Here is a 20010-nt window from a genome sequence, read left to right as displayed (position 1 = left end):
ATTTATTTCTTCTGAACATACTTCTATTTGTTGGCCATGTCGATTCTTGCAAATCTTTTCAAAATACTTACTTTTATGGCGAACGCCGCCGAGTACTCGACTGTAAACCAATTAAATCTTGTGTACTATCCTCTCTGCTGATCACGACTGATAATCACGTTATCCGTATCTAAGGTAGTAGACAGCTGGTGACATCTCGAGAGGGATCTCCGTCCAACAAAATACTATCAAGTTAAGAGATTTATCACTAGCTACTATATCATTCCGGGAAAAGAAGCATTTTAGCTTTGTTTATTCCAAGTAATAATTTAAGACGACAAAAATGTATAGGACAAGTAGTGTAAATGTGATAGTCATCAAGGCAGGGCCCAAACATTTCAGTTCCTACTGACAAATGAGAAATGCCACATTATCCCTGTCAATAGTTGAGCACCCTGCCTCTAGCTCGCAAACCACATTCCTTTTGCTCAGCTCTCCGGTGTCCTGCTCCCAGAGATCAACTAAGTGCTATTAACCAATAATGGGCTGATTCACTCACCTGTGAGGAGAACCATCCTACTGCAGTGTGAACTAGCCCATCTTGTCTCTTTTTAGACATTGGGACCACATTTGCATTAGCCTGTTTTTCATTTTCTGGATTTGATCTTACACAGTCTAGTGCATTTTAGAGTTGAAGAGCACCCACTACAGATACACATGCTTGATTGAGCATCCTTATTCGTTGTCTCTCACTTTTGTCTCCAATGACCTATTCACCAAGTCCTGCAGTTTGAACTAGCCCTTACCTCCCTATTTAGACATAGAGACCACATACAATACCTTCAGAAAGTATTCACACCCCTTGACTTTTCCCAAATTCGGGAATGCTGTCATTGGCAAAAACCTAGGGAGTTTTAAAAATTTAAATAAATGGAATAGAGCTAAGCATAGGCAAAATCTTAGAGTAAAACCTGGTTCCGTCTGCTTTCCGTCTGCTTTCCACCAGACACTGGGAAACAAATGCACCTTTCAGCAGGACAATAACCTAAAACCCCAAAAGGCCAAATATATTCTGGAATTGCTGACCAAGATGATGGTGAATGTTCCTGAGTGGCCAAGTTACAGTTTAAATGAAGGTGACTCAATGCATTCTGAAGATGAGACATTGAGGATTATAATAAATGCAAGGCTCTGTTCCGAACACAACTACAAGTGTAATAATAATAATAGTGTACTTAAGGCACAGCTAGGAGAGCTATAGTTGAAGACTTCATACGCTGATTAAAACGGCTGTTTTTCTGAGCATTCTTTCAAATTATTAGGACACGTAAACAGTTTAATCGACATTTCAGGGGTGTATTTGATCTGTGCATTTGCTAGCACCGGTTGCGCAAGCCTCCATCTCTTTGTTGTGAGTTCTGAAAGTATGCATCTTAGAGTTTTCACATACAAACTTTATATGTTTCGATCTCCAAATCAAATAGGCTTTGCAAAAATAACATGGTCACTCACTGTGGTAGAACATTTATTTCGATTGGTGATTTTCTGCATTTATCAAGTCTCATCAGGTAGCCTGATTTCAGATGTATCCATGTAAACAGGATTATTAGGGAAATCGTCAAATAGCATAGCTAAACAGGGCTGGTCTTGGTTAACCCTGGATGGGAGGCCAAAGGGTATCTGTAGATCAATTATTTCAGTAAGAGGTGCTGCCCAGCCTATAGTTTTTTTTCTGATAGTGGTTATAACGTTGAAGATCTGATGTTTGTAAGTTACAAATTCAACATATTTATACAAGGTTTGTCTATGTTGACATAATTCTGTAGTTGAAAATTCACCCCCAAACAACAGTTGATTACTTTTCTCAAATATGAAACAGGAAGTACCCGCAATTCACTCCATTGAGAAATGGTCACCAGAATCAGAGGGTATGCTATAGGACTGCTTGGCTGGCGCTGATTAGAATATGTTAAGAGACTCCCGCCAAAAACATTGATTAGCTAACCACCTCCGTCACCGGCTTCATTAGAAAATACATTGGCGACGTTGTACCCACGGTGAGGGTTTCCTGCTTCCCCAATCAAAAGCCCTGGATTAACACAGAGGTTGGTAATAAACTAAAGAACAGGTATGGGACAATACCGGAATAAGTACAAGAAGTCCTGCTATGGATCTGCCCGATGATGCCTCTACCAGACAAACTCAATGCATTTTATGCTATGCCAACAACATCGAGCCTGCATTTCAAATAACAGGTGTGCCTTGTTAAGTTTATTTGTGGAATATCTTTCCTTAATGCGTTTGAGCCAATCAGTTTGGTATATAAAAAAATAGCCCTATTTCGTAAAAGACCAAGTCCATATTAGGGCAAGGACAGCTCAAATAAGCAGAGAGAAACGACAGTCCATCATTACTTTTGGACATGAAGGTCAGTCAGTCTGTAAAATTTCAAGAACTTTTAAAGTTTCTTCAAGTGCAGTCGCAAAAACCATGAAGCGCTATGATGAAACTGGCTCTCATGAGGACCATGAAAGGAAGACCCAGAGTTACCTCTGCTGTAGAGGAAAAGTTCATTAGAGTTACCAGCCTCAGAAAACTGCAATTAACTGCACCTCCGATTGCAGACCAAATAAATGCATCACATTGTTCAAGTAATAGACACATCTCAACATGAATTGTGAATGTTGTGAACTGTGAATGTTGACCTGTCTAAAGGTCTTACTCACGCTCTCTGCAGCCGATGTAAGTCCTATAGACATCAACATTCACAATGCCGCATGGCCATACGCATTACCAGGATGTGTACTGTGAGTATGCGCTGACCAACTGGCAAATGTCTTCACTGACATTTTCAAACTCTCCCTGTCAGAGTCTATAATACCAACATGTTTTAAGCAGACCACCATATTCCCTGTGCCCAAGAACACTAAGGTAACCTGCCTAAATGACTACCGACCTGTAGCACTCACGTCTGTAGTCATGAAATGCTTTGAAAGGCTGGTCAAGGCTCACATCTACACCATCATCCCAGAAACCCTAGACCAATTCCAATCTCTATTGCACTCCACGCTGCCCTTTCCCACCTGGACAAAAGGAAAACCTATGTGAGAATGCTATTCATTGACTACAGCTGGTGGTGAGGGTAGGTAGCAACACTCTGATCCTCAACACTGGAGCTCCCCAGGGGTGCTTGCTCAGTCCTCTCCTGTACTCCCTGTTCACCCACGATTGGGAGTGGGCCTCCACAATCACCTGACCTCAACACAATTGAGATGGTTTGGGATGAGTTGGACTGCAGAGTAAAGGAAAAGCAGCCAACAAGTGCTCGCATTATGTGGGAACTCCTTCAAGACTGTTGGAAAAGCATTCCAGGTGACTACCTTATGAAGTAGGTTGAGAGAATGCCAAGAATGTGCTAAGCTTTCATCAAGGCAAATGGTGGCTACTTTGAAGAATCTAAAATGTAAAATGACACTTTTTTTGGTTACTACATGATTCCATATGTGTTATTTTATAGTTTTGATGTCTTCACTATAATTTTACAATGTAGAAAATAGTACAAATAAATAAAAACCCTTGAATGAGTATTAAGTATCCAAACGTTTAACTGTTTTGTACAGATAATTATCAGACTTGGGTTGTAAACACTCAAATACATTTCGTTAAAAACAATCGACAAAAGTAGTGCATTGGGCCTTTACTAATCTTTTAGTAGAGGACCAATTTACATGTCTTCAAGGCAATCGTTATTTTATCGTTGCAATGTTTAGAATCCTGTTGACCTTGAACGTGGAGATTCATTTCCGGGTTATGTTTTTTAATGGCCTTCAAAATAAATGCCCTCTAATTGAAAACTTGTATTTATTCAATAAATAGGCTAAAATATTTGTATGATGAATAATGTTATTGTAACTATAAGGTAGAAATGCATTTTGTGTGGTTGATCGCTTTTTAATTTGATTTCCGGAAGTAACTTTTTTTTCTGCCTCAAACTTCCGACGAATTGTTTACCGCTTTTGTCAAATTCACGTCAGAGTTGATTTTTCGTCGCAAAAAAAAAAAGGCAAACTTACGAAGCAGTTTATGAAAATTAACATAGCAGGTTAGCGTATTGACATTGTTGTGCTTTTTACTTACATTTTCCAATAACTGAATCCCTTCTAACCATTACCAACTGTTTTGTTTTTATATATGATATGGCGCTACCGGCTGTCAATCGTGCGCTTTTTGCTAATAGGAGTCAAATACAACTATTTAGTTCAGAGGTCTTACGCAACCTGTCATTAAGTAGCCGATTCAATTTTAAGACACAATCATTGCGATGTCTGAAAACGGTGACTTCTCAATCTAATGCTGTTACGGTGCACAGAAGGTCACAGCTATACCGGCGGATATGCGAAAGCAATGGGGATGAAAATAGTCGTGCTACGAGTAACTGGACTTATGCAATGTGGAGTGCAATTGGTAAGTAAGTTATTGTCATGTTAGATATCAAATCAAATGTATTTATATAGCCCTTCGTACATCAGCTGATATCTCAAAGTGCTGTACAGAAACCCAGCCTAAAACCCCCAAACAGCAAGCAATGCAGTACTCTTCCTTAGTGTAACTGGACTTATGCAATGTGGAGTGCAATTGGTAAGTAAGTTATTGTCATGTTAGATATGTTACAGTACTCTTCCTTCGTGGGTGTCATTGTCAGTATTTTAACTTGCAGTCAAAAGGCTATCATCAATTATCTTTTCCATTGCTGTGCATATGATTAGTTATGAGTGCTTCATGAAATGCAATTACAAGAACATGTATTTGTATTTCTACATGTGAATAACCGGCCATTTACGTCATTAAGTGTTTTATAATGCATCTCTCCCTCTCCTTCGTAATAGCGTTTTCTCTCTTCAGCAAAGCTGAGGAGGATACCAGAACTGAGGCTCAGAAGAAAGAAGATGAGATCATTTTACTTTTGAAGAGAGCCAAGGTAGTTAATTGTCATCGCTGTAGGCAACTCCTCAATTTAGTTTTTTTAGCAGTCATCTAAACGAGAGGGCTACAGTAGCACGTAGCCCTTGATCACGACTCTGTTAAATTACATTACACACAAGTCATTGGACTAAGGTGTCTTATGTATGAGGGAGTTATGTTAAGATCCCAGACGCTCAATCTGAACATTAACACACGCCGCTTGCGGTACGGTTTTGGGAGCATAAGGACCTTATAAAAAAAAAATACCCAAAGGTTAAATTGATACACTCCTTGGTAGTGTCAAATCAAATCAAATTTTATTTGTCACATACACATGGTTAGCAGATGTTAATGCGAGTGTAGCGAAATGCTTGTGCTTCTAGTTCTGACAATGCAGTGATAACCAACAAGTGTTCTCCATGTTACTTGTTCATGAAAACAGACATAAGATGAGGTAACCACCTGTACTAATTAGCTATCTAGCTTGCTCCGAACATTTGTCTGTAAGCCAACTCGGGAAGTGTAGTGGAAATGTACACTGAACAAAAATATAAACCCAACATGTAAAGTGTTGCACCCGTGTTTCATGAGCTGAAATAAGAGATCCCCGAAATGTTCCATGCGCACAAAAAGCTCATTTCTCTAAAATGTTGTGCACAAACTTGTTTGTATCCATGTTAGTATTTCTCCTTTGTCAAGATAACCCATTCACCTGACAGGTGTGCAATAGATGTCTCAAGTTTTTAGGGAGTGTGCAATTGGCATGGTGGCTGCAGGAATGTCCACCAGAGCTGTTGCCAGAGAATTTTTGTTTCTCTACCATAAGCCGCCTCGTCGTTGTTTTAGAGAATTTGGAAGTATGTCCAACTGGCCTCGCAACTGTAGACCACGTGTATGGCACCATGTGGGCGAGTGGTTTGCTAATGTCAACCTTTGTGAATAGTGTGCCCCATGTTGGCGGTGGGTTTATGGTATGGGCAGGCATAAGCTACGGACAACGAACACAATTGCATGTTATCGATGGCAATTTTAAAGCATTAAAAATACAGTGATGAGATCCTGAGGCCCTTTTTTTTGTTTTATTTATACACGGTATTTTTGAGTATCAGATGCATATCTGTAATCACGGCATTATGAAATCCATAGATTAGGGCCTAATGAAATAATTTCAATTGAGTAATTTCCTCATATAAACTGTAACTCCGTAAAATCAATTAAATTGTTGTGTGTTGCGTTTTTATATTTTTGTTCGGTGTAGTTTCCTCAGATGGAGGCAACCATAGCTATATGGACCTGTGCAAAACTGCAATAGTAAGTGTATTTTTTATTTTAATTGAAGGATTCTTTCTCACTGATGAAAGATAAGGACCATATGTTTCGAAAGCTGTATCGCAAGCGATTTTATCATTGATGTTTCTAAATGTTAAAACACAGATTCAGAATTGTAGTTCACATGAGCCAGTTGTGGGGGACGCTAATGGCTGAAATGCCACCTAGAGTTTGAGAGCTGCACTACCGGTCAAAAGTTTTAGAACACCTACTCATTCAAGAGTTTTTCTTTAGCTTTACTATTCTCTACATTGTAAAATAATAGTGAAGACATCACAACTATGGAATCACGTAATAACCAAAAAAGTGTTAAACAAATCAAGATATTTGAGATTCTTCAAATTTGTCTTTAAACCTTTTTTTACTAGGCAAGTCAGTTAAGAACAAATTCTTATTTTCAATGACTGCCTAGGAACAGTGGGTTAACTGCCTGTTCGGGGGCAGAAGGACAGATTTGTACCTTGTCAGCTCGGGGATTCGAACTTGCAACCTTTCGGTTACTAGTCCAATACTCTAACCACTAGGCTACTCTGCCGCTGTCTTGATGACAGCTTTGCACACTCTTGGCATTCTCTCAACCTGCTTTGAGGTAGTCACCTGGAATACATTTCAATTAAAATATGTGTGCCTTGTTAAAAGTTAATTTGTGGAATTTCATTCCTCCTTAATGCGTTTGAGCCAATAAGTTGTGCTGTGACAAGGTAGGGGGAGTATACAGAAGATGGCTCTATTTGGTAAAAGACCAAGTCCATATTATGGCAAGAACAGCTCAAATAAGCAAAGAGAAACGACAGTCCATCATTACTTTAAGACATGAAGGTCAGTCAATTTCAAGAACTTTGAAAGTTTCTTCAAGTGCAGTCGCAAAAACCATCAAGCGCTATGATGAAACTGTTTCTCATGAGGACCGCCACAGGAATGGAAGACCCAGAGTTACCTCTGCTGCAGAGGATAAGTTCATTAGAGTTACCAGCCTCAGAAATTGCAGCCCAAATAAATGCTTCAGAGTTCAAATAACAGATACATGTCAACATCTGTTCAGAGGAGACTGTGGATCAGGCCTTCATGGTTTAATTGCTGCGAAGAAACCACTACTCAAGGACACCAATAATAAGAAGAGACTTGCTTGGGCCAAGAAACACGAGCAATGGACATTAGACTGGTGGAAATTAATAGATTTTTGGTTCCAACCGCCCGTGTCTTTGTGAGACACAGTGTGGGTGAATGGATGACCTCCGCATGTGTATTTCCCACTGTGAAGCATGGAGGAGGAGGTGTTCTGGTGTAGGGGTGCTTTGCTGGTGACACTGTCTTTGACTTATTTAGAATTCAAGGCACACTTAACCAGCATGGCTACCACAGCATTCTGCAACGATACGCCATCCCATCTGGTTTGGGCTTAGTGGGACTATCATTTGTTTTTCAACAGGACAATGACCCAACACACCTCCAGGCTGTATAAGGGCTATTTGACCAAGAAGGAGAGGGATGGAGTGCTGCATCAGATGACCTGGCCTCCACAATCACCCAACCCTGACCAAATTGAGATGATTTGGGATGAGTCGGACCACAGAGTGAAGGAAATGCAGCCATAAATGGCTCAGCGTATGTGGGAACTCCTTCAAAACTGTTGGAAAAGCATTCCAGGTGAAGCTGGTTGAGAGAATGCCAAGAATGTTCAATGCTGTCAAGGCAAAGGGTGACTTTTTGAAGAATCTCAAATATAACCTATAGTTTGATTTTGTATAGCACTTTTGTTTACTACATGATTCCATATGTGTTATTTCATAGTTTTGATGTCTTCACTATTCTACAATGTAGAAAATAGTCAAACTAAAGAAAACCCCTTGAATGAATAGGTGTTCTAAAACTTTTGACCGGTAGTGTATGAAGCATGATACTCTTTGCCAAAAGATGATATGCAATCTCATGAACCAAAAGTGTCAAGTCAATGACATAATTTTTATTGCATCAATTCAGAGTGAACTGTTTATTTGTCAATGGCATTTGTATAATGTCTTTCTTTACATTATGTCCGAGTAACATTGATGTGTCTTCTGTCCCAGCTCAGTATAATGCGTGGGCAGCTGCATGGAGCCAATGGATTCCTTCACCAGGCAATTGCGCTGGCCCACCAGTCTCGCAATACACAAGCAATCATCTACACCTACAGCCTGGTAAAGCCTTGATGATAAAAACAAATGTTTTTAAAGTCTCTTCTGTGCTCATGTTGTCAAGATGGAATAAGGTGTATTTTGCTTACGGAGGAATTTTTGTAAGGGTTTTTAAATTGTCATAGCAAAAAGGTTTGCATGAAAACTCTGCAGTAGATAATTTTATTTTCCCCTGTCTCTACAGATGGCAAACCTTGCCTATGTCCAAGGTGAGCTGGATAATGTAAGTAATAGCAGAGGTTGCCATCTTTCTCGTTTCAGTGCACTATTTGCTCTCCCACTTTTGGTATTTACTTTGAAAGGCAATATAACGATGTCAGTCACTGCATGGTAACTTCCTGCTGGTCGAAATCAACAACAAAGTTTTTAAATCTGGCAAGAAGACTGTCACTATTTGCGCTTCCCTGTGTATTTATGCTTCAAAGGAGGGCAGAAATTAAGAGCCAATAGAGGAAGTCTTGGAATTTATGTGTTGTCGATGTCTGTTAGCTAGAGGTCAAGGTGATGTCATATTGCGGAGTCTACCGTAAAAATAAATACGAATACATTTATTTTATATACAGTTGAGGTCGGAAGTTTACGTACACTTAGTTTGGAGTCATTAACTTGTTTTTCAACCACTCCACAAATTTCTTGTTAACAAACTATTGTTTTGGCAAGTCGGTTAGGACATCTACTTTGTGCAGGACACAAGTCATTTTTCCAACAATTGTTTACAGACAGATTATTTCATTTGTAATTCACTGTATCACAATTCCAATGGGTCAGAAGTTTACATACACTAAGTTGACTGTGCCTTTAAACAGCTTGGAAAATTCCAGAAAATGTTGTGGCTTTAATAGGCTAATAATTGACATCATTTGAGTCAATTGGAGGTGTACCTGTGGATGTATTTCTAGGCCTACCTTCAAACTCAGTTCCTCTTTGCTTGACATCATGAGAAAATCAAAAGTAATCAGCCAAGACCTCAGAAAAACAAATTCTAGACCTCCACAAGTCTGGTTCATCCTTGAGAGCAATTTCCAAATGCCTGAAGGTACCATGTTCATCTGTACAAACAATAGTACACCATGGGACCACGCAGCCGTCATTCCGCTCAGGAAGGAGCGGTGTTCTGTGAACTGAACGTACTTTGGTGCGAAAAGTGCAAATCAATCCCAGAACAACAGCAAAGGACCTTGTGAAGATGCTGGAGGACACTGGTACAAACGTTTCTATATCCACAGAAACAAGTCCAATATCAACATAACCTGAAAAGCCGCTCGGCAAGGAAGAAGCCCCTCTTCCAAAACCACCATAAAAAGCCAGACTAAGGTTTGCAGTTGCACATGGGGACAAAGATTGTACTTTTTGGAGAAATCAGCTCTGAAACCAGATTGCATAGCGGAGAAGGTATGGTCGGTAATCTGTTTGTTGACTTGGCTTTCGAAGACCTTAGAAAGGCAGTGTAGGATAGATATAGGTCTGTAGCAGTTTGGGTCAAGAGTGTATCACCCTTTGAAGAGGGGGATGACCGCAGCTGCTTTCCAATCTTTGGGAATCTCAGACGACACGAAAGAGAGGTTGAACAGGCTAGTAATAGGGGTTGCAACAATTTCTGCAGATAATTTTAGAGAGAAAGGGTCCAGATTGTCTAGCCTGGCTGATTTGTAGGGATCCAGATTTTGTAGCTCTTTCAGAACATCAGCTGACTGGATTTGGGAGAAGAAGAAATGGTGAAGGCTTGGGCGAGTTGCTGTGGGGGGTGCAGTGCTGTTGACCGGGGTAGGGGTAGCCAGGTGGAAAGCATGGCCAGCCGTAGAAATATGCTTATTGAAATTCTCAATTATAGTGGTGACAGTGTTTCCTATCCTCAGTGCAGTGGGCAGCTGGGAGGAGGTGTTCTTATTTTCCATGGACTTCAGTGTCCCATAACTTTTTTGAGTTTGTGATGCAGGAAGCAAATTTCTGCTTGAAAAGGCTAGCCTTGGCTTTTCTAACTGCCTGTGTATAATGGTTTCTAGCTTCCCCTGAAAAGTTGCATATCACGGGGGCTGTTCGATGCTAATGCAGAACACCATAGGGTGTTTTTGTGTTGGTTAAGGGCAGTCATGTCTAGAGAGAACCAAGGGCTATATCTGTTCCTGGTTCTCAATATCTTGAATGGGGCATGCTTATTTAAGATGGTGAGGAAGGTATTTTTTTTTTTTTTAGCCAGGCATCCTCTACTGACTGGATGAGATCAGGATACCCCGGCCAGGTCGATTAGAAAAGCCTGCTCGCTGAAGTGTTTCAGGGAGCGTTTGATAGTGATGAGTGGAGGTCGTTTGACCGCTGACCCATTACGAATGCAGGCAATGAGGCAGTGATCGCTGAGATCTTGGTTGAAAACAGCAGTGGTGTATTTAGAGGGCAAGTTGGTTAGGATGATATCTATGAGGGTGCCCGTGTTTACGACTTTGGGGTGGTACCTGGTAGGTTCATTGATAATTTGTGCGAGATTGAGGGCATTAACCTTAGATTGTAGGATGGCCGGGGTGTTAAGCATGTTCTAGTTTAGGTCGCCTAGCAACACAAGCTCTGAAGATAGATGGAGGCAATCAGTTCACATATGGTGTCCAGAGCACAGCTGGGTGCAGAGGGTGGTCTATAGCAGGCGGCAACGGTGAGAGACTTGTTTTTAGAAAGGTGGATTTTTAAAAGTATAAGTTTAAATTGTTTGGGTACAGACCTGGATAGTAGGACTGAACTCTGAACTCAGAATTTAAAGGCAATGCTACCAAAAACTAATTGAATGTATGTAAACTTCTGACCCACTGGGAATGTGATGAAAGAAATAAAAGCTGAAATCACTCTATTATTCTGACATTTCACCTTCTTAAAAAAGTTGTGATCATAACTGACCTAAGACAGGGAATTATTAGGATTAAATGTCAAGAATTGTGAAAAACATTTTAAAATGTATTTGGCTAAGGTGTATGTAAACTTCCGACTTCAACTGTAGCTCTTTTCATTACAAACAATAATGTCAAAGTCGCTTGAAAAACAAACATATGTATGGGTTTGGCAGTTCATAGTTGGTCTTCCACAGCTTCAGATGTCTAGGCAGTTTGGAAAGGCATTAAGTCAGTTGGTGGCTTGAGTGGAGGGAGCATCGATGATACAGACGGGTAGGGAGACAACGTCAGTCAGATAATGGTAGACGGGCCCAGAGCTCTTCATCAGGCACCTTGTCTCCTTTTCCAGAAGTAGGCTCGGTCATCCACTAGCGTAGCACCCACCTGGGTAATGTTTTGGCGACTGTAAAAGCGGCAGAAAAGACCACCACACTTAGTCTGGAACAGGCAAGCCTCTGCCATTGCCTCGCATCACAGTCCCCCACATTCTTCCAGGAACAGGTGGAACAAAAAGCCAGTGATGTGAAGCCATTCAGTTTTACTAAGCTCATAATGCATTAAATATATTCTTAAATAATCAATGGTATATAATTAATTGAAATGACCATTGAGCAGAGGTAAATATGCTAGATTGTACCGTTTTGCCTACTTCCAGTGGTCACCCCTGTGCTCTTCTCCCCCAGGCAGAGAAACTGTTCAAAGCGGCCATGAGTTTCATGTTGTCCGGAGGAACACCAGAGGTGAGGGTTGGTCATGTGTTTAAGTAATAGGTTAATAGAAGAGGAATGTTCTGACAACTGGACAGTAGAGTCACTGGGTACTGTGGCATCTTTCTGATTTTGAAATGAAGAGGATAATCTGTCATTTTACATATTTTGTCAATCTGAAGAAAGGAAGACTGTCTGGAATAAATAGGCTTTAGCTCATTCTGTTTCAAAACCATTGGTGTTGTTGTGGTGTATGTTGCGTTGTTGTCTAGACACTCAAAGCTACTTCAGTTTTTTTTCCTGTTCCTTCTTTTCAAAGGACGACAATGGGGTCATTGAGATGTCCTTGAAGCTTGCTACCATATATGCCGGCCAGAATAAGTAAGTGGACTTCGAAAGTGGAGCAATTGAATCAATTTCGTTCTTTTACAACCAAACGTTCAAAAGTTTGGGGTCACTTAGAAATGTCCCTGTTTTCCATGAAAACATACACGAAATTAGTTGCAAAATTATTAGGAAATATAGTCATGATGTTGACAAGTTTATAAATAATATTTTTTTTATTGAAATAATAATTGCTTCCTTCAAACAGCAGTTACAGCCTTGTAGACCTTTGGCATTCTAGTTGTCCATTTGTTGAGGTGATCTGAAGACATTTCACCCCGTGCTTCCTGAAGCACCTTCCACAAGTTGGATTGGCTTGATGGGCACTTCTTACGTACCGTACCATAAGGTCAAGCTGCTCCCACAACCGCTCAATAGGGTTGAGATGCAGTGACTGCTGGCCACGCCATTATACACACCAGCTGACTGCTTCTTCCCTAAATACTTCTTGCATAGTTGAGCTGTGCTTTGGGTCATTGTCCTGTTGTAGGAGGAAATTGGCTCCAATTAAGCGCCGTCCATAGGGTATGGTATGGCGTGGCAAAATGGAGTGATAGCCTTCCTCCTTCAAGATCCCTTTTACTCTGTACAAATCTCCTACTTTACCACCCCCAGACCATCACATTGCCTTCACCATGCTTGTCAGATGGCGTCAAGCACTTCTCCAGTATCTTTTAATTTTTTCTGCGTCTCACGAATGTTCTTCCTTTGTCCAGTGTCTGTTATTTTGTCCATCTTAATCTTTTATTTTTATTGGCCAGGCTGAGATATGACTTTTTCTTTGCAACTCTGCCTAGAGGGTCAACATCCCAGAGTCGCCTCTTTACTGTTGATGTTGAGACTGGTGTTTTGCAGGTACTATTTAATGAGGCTGCCAGTTGAGGACTTGTGATGCGCCTGTTTCTCAAACTAGACACTCTAATGTACTTGTCCTCTTGCTCATTTGTGCACCGGGGCCTCCCACTCTTTCTATTCTGGTTAGTCAGTTTGCGCTGTTCTGTGAAGGGAGTAGTACACAGCGTTGTACGAGATCTTCAGTTTCTTGGCAATTTCTCGCATGGAATAGTCTTCATTTCTCAGAATAAGAATAGACTGATGAGTTTCAGAAGAAATTCTTTGTTTCTGAGCCTGTAATCAAACCCACAAATGCTGATGCTCCAGATACTCAACTAGTCTAAAGAAGGCCAGTTTAATTGCTTCTTTAATCAGAATGACAGTTTTCAGCTGTGCTAACATAATTGCAAAAGGGTTTTCTAATGATCAATTAGCCTTTTAAAATGATAAACGTGGATTAGCTAACACAACGCGCCATTGGAACACAGGAGTGATGGTTGTTGATAATGGTTACAACATTAACAATGTCTACACTGTATTTCTGATCAATTTGATGTTATTTTAATGGACATAAAATGAGCTTTCTTTCAAGAACAAGGACATTTCTCAGTGACCCCAAACTTTTGAACGGTAGTGTATATATTTTGTAAATGGAAGGTTTTGTGTCCAGACACTTTTGTTGTTGTTGATGTCACTTGTTTTTGACCAACTTATTGGCAACCAGCGATTCACTTCCTCATCCTCGTTGTGCAGTACGGGGGCTCGGAAAAACCCTGAACAAACGCGCCACAAAACACCCAAATACATCCTTTTAGAAAATCAACATTTCTTCATACATTGATACAGGTATTTACATATGAAATGGTGTCATTCTGAACTTTATCCGCAACGTTATATTTCATTTTGTGGCACCCGGAGTTATACCTTTCCGTCTATTCTAGCAGCAGGCTACACGGATAATGAAATAGCTGGATAGGGAAAACCCCTTGAGTTGTGCCCAAATTGAACATTAGGAGGTACATTTGCTTCAAATTCCATTTAATAGATGTAAATACGTTTTGGATAGTAGCTAGCTAGCTTAGTTGAAGAGTGCCGTATACACCATTAAATAGGCTTTCAAGCCAAAGCCAAGCTTTTAAGTTGAGAAATCATTTTCTGTGGTTGGCTATAGTCAGATGGGCAGTATTTCTATTGTATGTATTTGAAATAATTATTTGAATTACTTCTGAGTATTTTGTATGTTGTATTACACTGGAATTAACTATACTCAAATGTATTTTGTAACAAGATACTTTCGAAAGCTTTAATTTGCTTTTTCAAAATAGTTGTATTTTCTCTTTTTTTTTTTTTTTTTATAGTGGTTCTCAATTTTGTGGCCCCCTTTCACCCTACATTGGTATCGAAAGTCTGATGGCATGATGCTGTGTGTGGTAAGAGAATCTGCTAAATGAACTCAATTTAAGGACTATCCATTGCGCACTACAAATGAAGGTAATTTACATTTGAGCTGACATGGGCAGCGTTTACCGTGTGCTTTGCAGTTGATCTATTTTTTGGGTCATTTAGCAGACACTCTTATCCAGAGTGACAGTGAAAGACGTTTATGTAACCGTTACTGAGAACGTTGCTGCTGTTCGGCCGGCAACTTGCAAATGTATTTTAAAATACTTAAATACATGTATTTTAAATACAATACTTTTTCAAAATTATTGTATTTATTAAAAATATTTTATTTTGATAAATTGGTCATTTGGGTATTTTGTAGTTGTATTTTGTCATTTTATGCCCATCCCTGGTTATAGTCCTGTAGTAGTATAATTATAATATGACTACATTTCACCCCAAATTCTACATATCACAGTTCACCATGTATGATGTGTAACATTAAATGTATGTTTTTCTTTCTTCTCAGGAATGACCTGGCAGAGACTGGTTTCCAGTTTTGCACTGAATCCCTTGAAGCCAAGTTAGAGAAATTCAAGGCACTTCCCGCTGAGGAACAGTCAGGTATCTAATGACCATCAATTTGTTGTTTTTTGCTGTAGTAGCATAAGATTCTGTGTGTGTGTGGCACAACTTCCTAATGGTCCGCCACACTGATCCTCAACAGGGGGGCCCCACAGGGTAGCGTGCTCAGCCACCTCCTGTACTCCCTGTTCACCCACATCTCCAACTCGATCATCAAGTTTGCTGACAATACAACAGTGATACGCCTGATTTACCGACAATGACGAGACAGCCTACGGGGAGGTGGTGAGAGCCCTGGCGGAGTGGTGCCAGGAAAATAACCTGCACCTTCAAGACTGCTGTCTTATCTACATAGTCATTGAACACTGGTCACTTTAATAATGTTTACATGCAGTTTTACCCACTTTGTGTAAATGCTGTATTCTAGTCATGGCTCATCCTATATATACACTACTGCTACTATTCACGTACTGTCCATACTGTATACTCACATTTACATAAGTACTCAGACCCTTTACTCAGTACTCAGTACTTTGTTGTACCACCTTTGGCAGTGATTACAGCCTCAAGTCTTCTTGGTATGACGCTATAAGCTTGGCACCTGTAGTTGGGGAGTTTCTCCCATTCTTCTCTGCAGATCCTCTCAAGCTCTGTCAGGTTGGATGGGGAGCGTTGTTGCACAGCTATTTTCAGGTCTCTCCAGAGATGTTCGATCGGGTTCAAGTCCGGGCTCTGGCTGGGCCACTCTAGGACATTCAGAGACTTGTCCTGAAGCCACTTCTGCCTTGTCTTGGCTAAGTGCTTAGAGTCGTTGTTGGAAGGTGAACCTTATCCCTAATCTGAGGTCCTTAGTGCTTTGGAACAGGTTTTCATCAAGGATCTCCCTGTGGTCTGCTCCGTTCATCTTTCCCTTGACCCTGACTAGTCTCCCAGTCCCTGCCATTGAAAAACATCCCCACAGCATGGATGCTGCCACCACCATGCTTCATTATAGGGAGGGTGCCAGGCTTCCTCCAGGCGTGACACTTGGCATTCAGGCCAAAGAGTTCAATCTTAAACTTGTTTTTCATGGTCTGAGTATCCTTTTGTTGCCTTTTGGCAAACTCCACACGGGCTGTCATGTGCCTATTTTACTGAGGAGTGATTTCTGTCTGGCCACTCTACCATAAAGGCCTGATTGGTGGCAAGCTGTGGAGATGGTTGTCCTTCTGGAAGGTTCTCCCATCTCCACAGAGGAACTCTGGAGCTCTGTCAGAGTGACCAGGTTCTTGGTCACCTCCCTGACCAATGCCCTTCTCCCCCAATTGCTTAGTTTGGCTGGGCGGCCAGCTCTAGTGTTAGGAATCCCTTTGGCCCGGCAGTCTAGAGGGGATGGTAACGAGACCCGTAACATAACTCATGCAAAGTGTAATAGTGACAGTAACGGTACGAACAAAAAAAACACAGACAACTTAATTACCGTCAAACACTCAGGGCTTATTTGAAAACACACTAAACCTGTTTTTGCTATGTTATTCCGGACATTGTGTGGAGATTGAGGACATTTATTTCTTTAATATATTTTACAATAGGCTGTAACAAAATGTGGAAAAGGTTAAGGGGTCTGAATAACTATACATACAGTTGAAGTTTACATCACTTGGTTGGTCATTAAGGTAGGGGGGCAGGAAAAGGGGCTGAGTCAGTTTAGAACAAATTATTATTTTAAATGACGGCCTAGGAACAGTGGGTTTACTGGTTACTCGTCCAACGCTCTAACCACTAGGCAACCCTGCCGCCAAATTCCAGTGGGTCAGAAGTTTGCATACACTGAGTTGACTGTGCCTTTTTAAACAGCTTGGAAAATTCAGAAACTTTAGCTTTTGATAGGCTAATTGACATAATTTGAGTCAATTGGAGGTGTACCTGTGGATGTATTTCAAGGCCTACATTCAAACTCAGTGCCTCTTTGCTTGACATCATGAGAAAATCAAAATAAATCAGCCAAGACCACAGAACAAATATCCGTAGACCTCCACAAGTCTGGTTCATCCTTGGGAGCAATTTCCAAATTCCTAAAGGTACCATGTTCATCTGTACAAACAATAGTAATCAGGTATAAATTCCATGGGACCACGCAGCCGTCATCCGCTCAGGAAGGAGCGGCGTTTTGTCTCCAAGAGCTGAATGTACTTTGGTGCGAAAAGTGCAACTCAATCCCAGAACAAAAGGACCTGGTGAAGATGCTGGAGGACTCTGGTACAAATCATACTTTTTGGAGAAATGTCCTCTGGTCTGATGAAACAAAAATAGAACTGTTTTGCCATAATGACCATTGTTATATTTAGAGGAAAAAAGGGGAGGCTTGCAAGCCCAAGAACACCATTCCAACCGTGAAGCACGGGGGTGGCAGCATCATGGGGGTGCTTTGCTGCAGGAGGGACTGGTGCACTTAACAAAATAAAGGGCACCATGAGGAAGGACAATTAAGTGGATACATTGAAGCAACATCTCACGCCAAAATTCACACCACTTATTGTTGGAAGCTTGTAGAAGGCTACCTGAAACTTTTGACCCAAGTTAAACAATTTAAAGGCAATGCTACTAATTAGGTGTATGTGAACTTCTGACCCACTGGGAATGTGATGAAAGAAATAAAAGCTGAAATAAATAAATCTTTCTACTATTATTCTGGCATTTCACATTCTTAAAATAAAATGGTGCTACCTACGACAGGGAATTTTTACTAGGAATAAATGTCAGATTGTGAAACTGAGTTTACATGTATTTGGCTACGGTGTATGTAAAGTTCCGACTTCAACTGTGTACATACATACATACATACATACATACATACATACATACATACATACATACATACATACATACATACATACATACATACATACATACATACATACATACATACATACATACATACATACATACATACATACATACAATAGCATTCAAAAGTTTGGACACATCTACTCTTTCCAGGATTTCTTTATTTTTACTACGTGGTAGAATACGTGGTAGAATAATAGTGAAGACATCAAAACTATGAAATCACATAGTAACCAAAAAAGTGTTAAACAAATCCAAATATATTTGAGATTCTACAAATAGCCAGTATCGCGATACTCGTTAGTATCGTTGCAAGGAAACGAAACACGATGCCCATTTAACATCTTTAGGAAAACATCCCTAATGTTGTCATCCACAGTCACGTGTTTATTTTCCAAGCTATAGCACACAATGCTTTACATTCAGCAGATTTTTAAAGGACCAAAGAATTTGGTCTGCGTCATGTGACGTGATCTTCTGAAAACTTGTGAAATCTTGCTTTTGTATGTGCATTCAACTTTCGTGACCCTTCCTTTTGATATTGAGCTTGCTCGCTGACTGCATCCCTCCTTGTGTTTCTCCCTCTTTTCAGAGGAGTTGCGGATGGAGACCCGGCTGCTGCTGGGCCTGACCTTGGACTCCCACGCTCGCTACATGGCCGCCACACACCGCCTGAGCCGGGCGGCACTGGACTACAAGCGAGCCCTACTGATCTGCCAGGAGGAGCAGGGAGAGACCCACTCACAGGTACCAGTTGTTAAATGTTTAGGCATTTTAGATAGAACGCCTGTTTTTGTTCTCTCCACAAAGTTTAATGGATTATTTTAAAGTATATATCCGAGTTCAAATGTTTTATTTTGTTTATTGAAACGTCACTGAAATGAAGAAACAATGTTTATACAACCTATTGGAACGTAGTGGGTTGGGACCTAAAGACTTACCGTCACCTCTACTGTGGTGTTAGACAACCTATTGGAACGTAGTGGGTTGGGACCTAAAGACTTACCGTCACCTCTACTGTGGTGTTAAACAACCTATTGGAACGTAGTGGGTTGGGACCTAAAGACTTACCGTCACCTCTACTGTGGTGTTAGACAACCTATTGGAACGTAGTGGGTTGGGACCTAAAGACTTACCGTCACCTCTACTGTGGTGTTAGACAACCTATTGGAACGTAGTGGGTTGGGACCTAAAGACTTACCGTCACCTCTACTGTGGTGTTAAAGACAACCTATTGGAACGTAGTGGGTTGGGACCTAAAGACTTACCGTCACCTCTACTGTGGTGTTAAAGACAACCTATTGGAACGTAGTGGGTTGGGACCTAAAGACTTACCGTCACCTCTACTGTGGTGTTAGACAACCTATTGGAACGTAGTGGGTTGGGACCTAAAGACTTACCGTCACCTCTACTGTGGTGTTAGACAACCTATTGGAACGTAGTGGGTTGGGACCTAAAGACTTACCGTCACCTCTACTGTGGTGTTAGAGACAACCTATTGGAACGTAGTGGGTTGGGACCTAAAGACTTACCGTCACCTCTACTGTGGTGTTAGACAACCTATTGGAACGTAGTGGGTTGGGACCTAAAGACTTACCGTCACCTCTACTGTGGTGTTAAGACAACCTATTGGAACGTAGTGGGTTGGGACCTAAAGACTTACCGTCACCTCTACTGTGGTGTTAGACAACCTATTGGAACGTAGTGGGTTGGGACCTAAAGACTTACTACTGTGGTGTTAGTCACCTCTACTGTGGTGTTAGACAACCTATTGGAACGTAGTGGGTTGGGACCTAAAGACTTACCGTCACCTCTACTGTGGTGTTAGAGACGTAGTGGGTTGGGACCTAAAGACTTACCGTCACCTCTACTGTGGTGTTAGACTAACCTATTGGAACGTAGTGGGTTGGGACCTAAAGACTTACCGTCACCTCTACTGTGGTGTTAAAGACAACCTATTGGAACGTAGTG

At 40.9% G+C, this 20010-nt stretch overlaps 1 protein-coding gene across 1 annotated transcript; it reads left to right on the top strand.

Annotated features, from left to right (window-relative positions):
- The first annotated feature begins 1912 nt into the window (after positions 1-1912).
- Positions 1913-19087, top strand: LOC124010240 (tetratricopeptide repeat protein 19, mitochondrial-like). Its single transcript, XM_046322690.1, has 9 exons — positions 1913-2234; positions 4866-4957; positions 8337-8447; positions 8629-8667; positions 12004-12060; positions 12347-12408; positions 15158-15252; positions 18632-18786; positions 19004-19087. Exons 1-9 carry the CDS (start codon positions 2147-2149, stop codon positions 19085-19087), a joined length of 783 nt encoding a protein of 260 aa, XP_046178646.1. The 5' UTR covers positions 1913-2146.
- The last annotated feature ends 923 nt before the right edge of the window (positions 19088-20010 follow it).

This window comes from Oncorhynchus gorbuscha, linkage group LG22 (genome assembly GCF_021184085.1).
Source record: "Oncorhynchus gorbuscha isolate QuinsamMale2020 ecotype Even-year linkage group LG22, OgorEven_v1.0, whole genome shotgun sequence".
NCBI lineage: Eukaryota > Metazoa > Chordata > Actinopteri > Salmoniformes > Salmonidae > Oncorhynchus > Oncorhynchus gorbuscha.
The sequence above is the reverse complement of the archived record's forward strand: the minus strand, read 5'-3'. Positions and strand labels throughout refer to the sequence as shown.